The sequence below is a fragment of the Solanum verrucosum genome, unplaced genomic scaffold, assembly GCF_900185275.1.
Source record: "Solanum verrucosum unplaced genomic scaffold, falcon-dt-bn FXZP01000142.1, whole genome shotgun sequence".
Classification (NCBI taxonomy): domain Eukaryota; kingdom Viridiplantae; phylum Streptophyta; class Magnoliopsida; order Solanales; family Solanaceae; genus Solanum; species Solanum verrucosum.
The window spans coordinates 1,001,854-1,011,197 of record NW_026020259.1 but is presented as its reverse complement, the minus strand read 5'-3'; the positions used below and the strand labels follow the sequence as shown (position 1 = coordinate 1,011,197).

The following is a 9,344-nucleotide window of genomic DNA, read 5'->3' as shown; positions in this document are numbered from 1 at the left end:
TCGTAGAACATTTTCCTATTTTTTCATGTTTCGTTGGTCAAAATATTTTAGAAAACTTTCTACATTTCAATCTTTCACTCTATATAGCTCTCATAATATTTACCTAAATGGTACAAAATGTTTTTATATATTTTTGATCAAATATTTTTTCTTCCTACAAACACCCTAAATTAATATATTTTAAAATACAATCTAATTAATTAAATATTAATTATGTAATTAAACAAAAGGAAACAACTAAGAAAAATATCAGAAAATAAATAGAATGGTGGCTGATAAGCAAGACAGTAAAAGAGACATGAGGTAAGCCATTTCATATGAATTTTGTTCTTACACTTTACATGAGACAGTATTTGGGTCCTATTTGATTGAATAATAATAATAATAATAATAATAATTAATAATATCATAGTAATGAAATTTGGTAGTCAACAGAAGATGCATATGATATATAAAGTAATGTATTTTTTCCTAGTGTGATTGCAGTCAAATGACTTTGTAAGAGGACACAAACCCATTTATGCTATTTTAGGTTTTTATTGAGCGTAGCAAAATTAAAATTAATGATAAAGTTAGTAAAATTTTCATAATGTTCTACTTTTGCAAAGATATATATCGCACACTTAAAAAACAGGCATAAACATATTTTTGCTATTTTAAGTTTTTATGTTGAATTAAAATTGATGATAAAGTTAGCGAAGTTTCTATAATATTCTACCTTTGCGTATTCTCTATCATTATTTGAAACTTCTAAATTTAAATTTTTTCTCTCTCTTAAATATCGGCTTACGTCTAAAAAAAAACAAATTGCTATTGACTTTTTCATATGTATTTTTAAAAAAATAATAAAACAAAAGACTGAAGAAATATTGTTCTACTCCATAAAACTCCAACACCCTTATCCATGAACAATTTTTTTAAATGTCATTTTCAAATAATTAGCCTTGTCTGTTGTATCAACTTTTTTCTTTGTTTTTATTCCTATCAAAGTGATATAACTCACTCGATAAAAAAAAAAATTAAAAAAAGGATTACCTGTAAAATCAGCAATAAAGGAAAAGAATCCTGAAAATTATAAATTGTTTATCAGAAAAACAGTATAGTTGAATTTATAATAAAATTAAGAATATGCATCTTGATTTAAATATGTTTGTGATTTGTGAATATATAAATATTTATTTGTTTCGGTTTATTTGGCTCACATTATCCTTATTGAAGATCAACTTGACCAATTCTTAGTGAAATAAGGCCTACATTAATTAAACTATTCTATAAATTTCTTTGACTTCAAAGTATGTTATTTAAGTTTTGACCATGTGACCAAATCAATAATCTAATTAATAAGTAATAAAATGTTGTTCTGTTGTATATTTTTCTCATATGTTAAATATATTTTTTAAAGAAAATAATATGAACACTATATCAAAAATATTTTTTAGCGGCAATTAATTAATGATAATAGCTTAATTATTGCCAAATATGTTTCTTTAAAGATAATTATTGATAACAATTACATTTTTGCACTCTTTATAAATGTTACTAAAAACAGTAATATTAATAGAAAGTTTAACACTCTTTATTAATGAATATTTATACGTATATATATATATATATATATATACGCACGCGTTAGACAAATACGATTTGAAAGTAATATAAACTAAATGTCAATTAGGAACAGAAAGTAAAGCTTTAAAAGTAATTTTGGTCCTAAATTCATATTTACTAATGAACTATATATACTAATGAGTTATGAGCCAATATTATGACAAAAGACTGGTGATTAATTATTTGCATAAAATCTTGTGTGTATCATTCAAATCTACGAGTTCATCTGAAGTCAATAACGCATTTATATATAAATTTGCGTTATATTTTAATTTAAAATTATTATTAAAATTCATAAACGTGAAATTCTTGATAAGCCTTTGACCTAAAAGAATAAAGATTTCAATGTGAACAGGTGCTATAGTTTTACGCTGAAAGAATATGTCCATATAATACACTTTTTGGGAATAAAAAAAAAAGACTTGTCTACAAATACTCATTTACTCATTTGCAAGTTTTTCAAATCCATGGTCCATTATTGGGTGCTCAAAATATATATATAGATGTTTTATAGTTATTTTTTTTAATTATTATTTTTAAAAAATAGGAAATAATTTAAGATGGACTTTAATTGTATTATTCTTTCATTTTTCATTAATTGTTTATGAAATGTACGTGTATTTTGTTCATTCAATCGAAGGTCTATCATTTTTCATTGTTCGCATACATTATGTCCTCCTAGTTCAATTTCATCGATAGAATTACACTAAATTTATTATTATACGTGTTTTTAATATATAACACTCGAACCAAATTTTTTTTCTAAGTCTACAAATGCATAAAAGTGTGATTATTCCTCAAATGCAGCATGCATGTTCACATTAATTATCCTTATTTGTGAGATATATTATGATCTGCTTATTATTCAGAATATTCAAACATATATGAGATCAACTTGCTCTTTTTTTGATTAGTTAATTACAAGTAGAATTAAAGTAACTTAAAATTCAGCGTTTTAGATTAAGATAAGTTATCCATTAATTTCTGGTGATTATATAACACATCTTTTTTTTCTTATGCTTTTAACAACTTTAGAACATATAATAAAATAATAAAAAATTCGATCCAGAAGAACACGGTTTCAAAGACAAATTACAAGAAAGAAAAGGCCTTATAAAGCAATAAACTAACGAAGAAGAATTAAAGTAGAACCAAGTTTTTTTTTTTTTTGGAGCAATCGGTTGAAAGAAGTGTATTTTTTTAGCAAAACGACGTAATAAAAGATAAAACTGACTAATTTTGAATTGTTCAGGAATATATTTGATACTTTTACCTGTTATCTAAAGTATAAAATTAACTATTCAATATTTTGCAGATATGATTGAAATTTATAATATTTAGATTCTTCAAAGTTGGAATTCAATAGTGATAGAAATGATCATATGTGCTCCATAACTATTTGTGTCATCACCCTGCAAAGAGGTGGAACTACTAACCAAGAATGAACATTAACCCCATTTTGTAGACGGGTTGGGACCGACCTTCTATCCCAGTGAATGTTCCACTGATTAGGCGGGGAAAATATCAAAAGGAGTGTGTTTGAATGATCCTCTATAAGCAATGCATATTTGAGAATCCGATAAAGATGCTACAATATTTTAGAGAATCGGAACAATATAACTGAGAATTGAAATTACTATTTCTAGAAGTACACAATGGGAGCATGATTGATAACCTCTTAAGAAATTAAAAAGTAAAAAAGGTATGTACATAGAATAATTACGGAGGGATTAAAATGATTTTAGTAGAATGATGTACAAGTAATGCTTAGTTAAATGATTACGACTCCAACCTAATATGACTCAAGAAAATGATAGTATATTAGTACTCCCATTTTTATTTATCACAATTATTGAATAATACTTTACGATATTTTTTTTTCATTTGAAAAAAATTGCAATGTATTATACTTTTTATATAGTTTTAGAATATCTAAATTTTAATTTTAAACTATTGAATAAATCTTATCAAATTTTTAACTATAAAAGTTTAGTCAAATTAATTCTCAAAAAATGAAACGTAATTGACAACTACTTTGAAACAAAGGAAATAGTAGTTAGTTTAATTGTGAAGTATTTTATTTGGTCTGATGAATTCTTGAAAATGATATGTTTGAACTATGGAGTAATAAGGTATAACTATTGTGTCTATATAACAAAATAAGCTAATTAATAGTCAATAATTGAGAATATATATTAATGATGAGATCACCACTTCCATCACTAACCTAATTAAGCACCCTTAATGACCAATTAAATATAATAATTATGTAACAAAAGGAAACAATTGAGAAAATTTTAGGAAATAACTAGAAGGGTGCGCTAATTAAGTAATGAGTTAAGCAATTTCATATGAAGTTTAGTTGTGCTTTCACTTTCCATGACACATATATTTTGTGTTAGGTCCTATTTATGGAAGAATTTAAACATAATAATTACATAAGGGAGAAGTTAAATATTGAAAACATTTTTAAATTTAGTGCAAACTATTAGTTTTATGACAACTTTTAAAATACTAAATTACTTGACCATCTGAATTTAAATATACCCCTAATCTTGCCACATTGGTGAAATACATTCCTAAATTCTCGTCAAGTTTAGGGGTGTTTTCAACATTTCTCTCAGTTTTTATTAAGAGTTTCACACTCCTATAACAATTTGGGATCACTTGCTATGTCATATGGCAGACCGAGGGTGTCTTTAAGTTCAATTAGTTAAGTAGAAGAGTAATTTTAAGGTTGTCAATAATTCGGGGAAGAAACTAAGTAACTAACTATTCATGCTAAGTTCATGTGTTTTTTCAATACTTGCCTCTAATAATAATAAAGATATGACACTCTTTAGAAAGTCAAATATACTATATTGTTTTTGTCTGCTGACACACTTTTCTTTTTAATCAATTAAAAAAAAAATCATCTTTTTTATAATTGGCAATAATTTGGACCTAATTTATACTTATTATTTTTCATTTTACCCTAATGAAATAAGTATTTTAGACCACAATTTTCGAAAGATTATTTCTTTCTGAAACTTTATGTCAAGTCAAACAATATTATATATATCGAGACAGAGGAAGTAATAATAAAAAAAATCATTGGGGTAGATTTATATACCATGGTCTAGGTGTCAAATCGAACATTGTTACACACTTTTGGTTTCTTAAGCAACATAAAAACCATAGTGTAAAATTGGAATAATTCAAAACTTCTTGTTATTGAAGGAACGTGTGAATAATAGTAGTAAACACCTTTTGAATACTCAATTTTGCATCTATTATTGACTCCTAAAAGTCCAATACAATTTTGCGAGCTCTATAAATACCCCATTTAACACCCATCAAAACCCATCAAAAAAACATCAATCATATTACTTTACTCTTCATTTATTCATCCAAAAACTATATATTCAAATTTTTTTGATTATTTCGCTATCGCGATAACAAAATTTATCAATTATTTCTCAAAACATAAGACAAAATCATGCCAAGAAAAGGAATGAAAACTCTGAATTGGTTTTCTCCAAAACACAGTTCAGCAAGTGATATGAATTCTCCATCTACTTCACCATTCTCTTCTCCTTCCCGTTTTGCCTTTTCGCCATCCAGGCCGAGTTTTTCTGAAGCAGTGATTGATCGGACGATCGAGATGGCTGAGCAGATGATCACGAAATGGGATCCTGATACTACTACCTTCGCTAAGGTGACTTCTCTGTTCTATGAGAATCGAAAAGAAGCTAAGGATTTCATCAAATATGTGAATAATTTACATAAGGCGATGCATTTTCATGCTAGTGAGAATTCCAGATCCGATAAGCTTGTTCGTGCTCAATCATTGATGCAAATCGCGATGAAACGACTGCAGAAGGAGTTTTATCAGATTCTATCAATTAACAGAGCACTTTTGGATCCAGAATCTATATCCACTGTGTCTTCACGTACTTCGATAAGTACTCGATCGAGTACCTCTGAGTTCAACATTGAGGATGATGATATTGATAATCGTGTTGCAATTGCTGGTGAATCTATTTCTGAAGTTGAGGATATTTCTAATGTTGTAATGGCGGATTTGAGATTGATTGCAGAGTGTATGATTTCTTCTGGATATACGAAAGAGTGCTTGCAGATTTACAAAGTTATACGTAAATCGATTATCGATGAAGGGATTTATAGACTCGGTGTTGAGAAATTGAGTTCTTCGCAAGTTCATAAAATGGATTGGGAAGTTATGGATCTGAAGATTAATGATTGGCTTAATGCAGTGAATGTAGCTATGAAAACATTGTTCGACGGTGAGAGGATTCTCTGCGATCACGTTTTTGCTTCCAGTGATGCAATTAGAGAATCGTGTTTTACTGAAATTTCAAAAGATGGAGCTATGATTCTGTTTAGCTTCCCGGAAATTGTGGCGAAAAACAGTAAGAAGTCGCCGGAAAAAGTGTTCCGTATGCTCGATATGTACACTTCAATCGTCGAACACTGGACGGAGATTGAAACTACATTTTCCTTCGATTCAGAATCTGCTATCCGATCTCAAGCTATGACGTCTCTCGTTAAGCTTGGCGAGTCTATAAGGATGGCTTTGGCTGAATTTGAAACTGCTCTTCAAAAGGAATCGTCAAAGACGACGGTTGCCGGCGGTGGAATCCATCCTCTCACCATTGACGCAATGAATTACATCATTCTACTTGCCGATTACAGCTACGTACTCTCTGACATCCTCGGCGAGTCTCCTCCTCCGGCTAAAAGTTCATTGCCTGAATCATATTTCGGTATGGCTGATTCCGATGAGTCTCCAGCACCGGTAATCTCACTCCGATTTGCTTGGTTGATTCTCATTCTTCTCTGCAAACTCGACGGCAAAGCAAAGCACTACAAAGACGTTTCCCTCGCGTACCTCTTCTTAGCCAACAATCTCCGGTACATCGTCGTAAAAGTCCGTTCATCGAATCTCAAGTACTTGCTAGGTGAAAATTGGATATCAAAACAAGAGGGAAAAATCAAAAAGTTTGCCTCCAATTATGAACAGCTAGGATGGAGCCACGTCATCCAATCTCTCCCGCGAGATCCAAAAGCCTCGATCTCTCCACAACAAGTGAAAGAGATATTCAAGAGATTCAATTCATCATTCGAGCAAGCTCATCGGAAGCAATCTCTCTACGTCGTACCAAATAGTAAGCTCCGAGATGATTTGAAAGTATCGATTGCAAGGAAAATACTACCAGCTTATAGAGAGTTTTACAATATACATAGAGATACGATAGCAAAAGAGAGACATTCGAATCATGTGATCAAATATTCTCCGGAGGATTTAGCACATTATTTGTCCGATTTATTTTTCGGACCGATTGAATCGGGAAGTTCATCGTCAGTTGAGTCATCCCCATCACGTACAATACCATCACAATTGCAGTGAAGAAAAAAAAATAGAGTAATTGTTTATTCTTCTTTTGTTATCTCATGTGTAATTTATATGAATGATATATATGATTCATATAAAAAAGTGTACATTTGAATAAAAGGATTTTTGGTGTGCTTAAAACAGATGATATATAAGAATATTTCATTAAAAAAAAAAGTTTTTGCTTCTTGGTATAATTTTGATAGGTTAATATCCACCCTTAAACCAGAGCGGGTGGATCCAATACCATATTGGGTTAAAAATTAAATTTTACACTGTTACTTGTAATCTTTTTGTACTATCAAGTCATTTCTGCCCATTATAATAAATAATATATTTTATATTTAAAATTCAAAATCTAAATAAATTTACCTATTGATATATGTCATTTGAATGACTCAATGGTGTATAAAATGTAATTATCACATACATAATTCATCACAATTTTATTAGTGCACCAATCAATTGACAGTAAAATAAAGCTATAAAGAAGGAAAATTTTTAATCACCGTATTAATATTTTTTTCATTAGGACATCCATTTCATGTTCACTAAAAAGGAAGAAGTCCAATGAGATATAGGACCTAGTGTTTTAACAAGTAGCACTTGATCAACCATATTTTTTCTAAGTCTATAAATGCATGAAGTTATATATGATTTCCCTCAAATAATTGCATCTTGTATGTTCACATCATATATCCTTATCAAAGACTTTAGAGAAATATATATTACAATATAATGAATTGATCTGCTTTTTAAGAAAATTCAAATATATATTATTATCAACTTTCTTCTCTCTTTTTCTAAAGTTACAAGTAGCATTAAAATAGCATAAATAGAGGCAGAGTCAAGTATAATCGAGCAGGACATTCATTTGCATTTTTTATGATAAGAAAATTTCAATTATATATATATGATTAAAATTATTTTAATATATATTGATATTGAATCCATTTAACTTCGTCGTATATTTATTTGTTCATACTTTAAATTTTTAAATAAAAATTCTGATTTTACCGCTAATTAAATAAATCTTCATAGTTTAAGACTAGGGTATAACTTATCCATTAATTTGTGGAGATGACACATCTCTTTTCTTATGATACTTATAAGTCAACCAACTTTTCTGGAATGGAGATCAGATCAACACGGTTTCAAAGACAAGATCAAAAGAAATTAAAGGAGGGAATATAATATTACTCCTCCGTTTCAATTTGTTTTGTCCTATTTTCATTTAAAAAGAACACTGTTTTCCTTTTTTTTAGAGCTCTTTAATTTTAGCTTTTCACATAACATGTTTAAGATTACAACATTAAATTATAGGGAAAATGACGTAATTACACGATTTGAATTAATTACAAATATCCTCTTTTTCCTTCTCTTTCTTAACATCCGGATACATCACTTCACCTTGATACATTACAACTTTGTTTATATACAATATATCTGGTACACATGTTATTGTTGATACATAACCCCAATTATTTCAAACCTAAATCAGTTGGAATCTGATTTATAGTTATGTATCTGATACATAACTTATATATCTAATACATAAGGTATGTATCATTTCTATATATTGGACAAAGGAGCAATGTATCCAGAAAAAATCTGAGATTAATGTAATTTGGAAAACTTTCAAAATATGATGTAATTAGTGTTGGCAATTTAGGTCATTTTTCACTGACCCGCCCATTAAATATGGGTTGAGAGAGTAACTTTTAAATATAGAGAATATGGTTTATATCCATATTTAACCGATTAAAATATGGATATTTTATGGATAAACTACATGTCATATATGGGTATGAAGTGTTTTTGTATATTTCTGTGTTGAAAAGAAAGGAAATTGGTGTAATTGTATAATAGTTTATGTAAGTTGCTTTCTGATAATACTTGTCTCTTTTGTTACAATTTTTTTTTGTTTTTTACATTATACTTGTACTTTGCTAAGTGATTTTCTTTACTTTGGGGTCCATTTTAATCAACTAAAGCATGGAGAGCAGAGCAGATGCATTAACTATAGAGTAGAAACAGAGTTATGAAACTGTTTCAACTCATTTTCTCGGAGATGAGAGAACAATTGGAGAATTGATACTCTTCAAATGGGTATAACTAGTATTTTATTCAATTCATATTTTATCCATATTAAAATGAGCTGATTGAACTGTAACACATTTTTAGCCCGCCCAAATTTTACCTAATTCGTCCATTTACCATTACTAGATGTAATTAATATCCAAATTATTGGGGTTTGTGTACTTTATATGTCAAGAACAAATAAATTGCAATGAAGGGGTAAATAATAGTCCTAATGAACAAGAAGAAGGGAACAAATTAA

At 28.9% G+C, this 9,344-nt stretch overlaps 1 protein-coding gene across 1 annotated transcript; it reads left to right on the top strand.

Moving 5' to 3' along the window:
* Nucleotides 1–5,086: 5,086 nt before the first annotated feature.
* LOC125833393 (exocyst complex component EXO70H1-like) lies at nt 5,087–7,083 on the top strand. Its single transcript, XM_049512535.1, has one exon. The coding sequence runs from the start codon at nt 5,087–5,089 to the stop codon at nt 7,016–7,018; it is 1,932 nt and encodes a 643-aa protein (XP_049368492.1). The 3' UTR covers nt 7,019–7,083.
* Nucleotides 7,084–9,344: the final 2,261 nt, after the last annotated feature.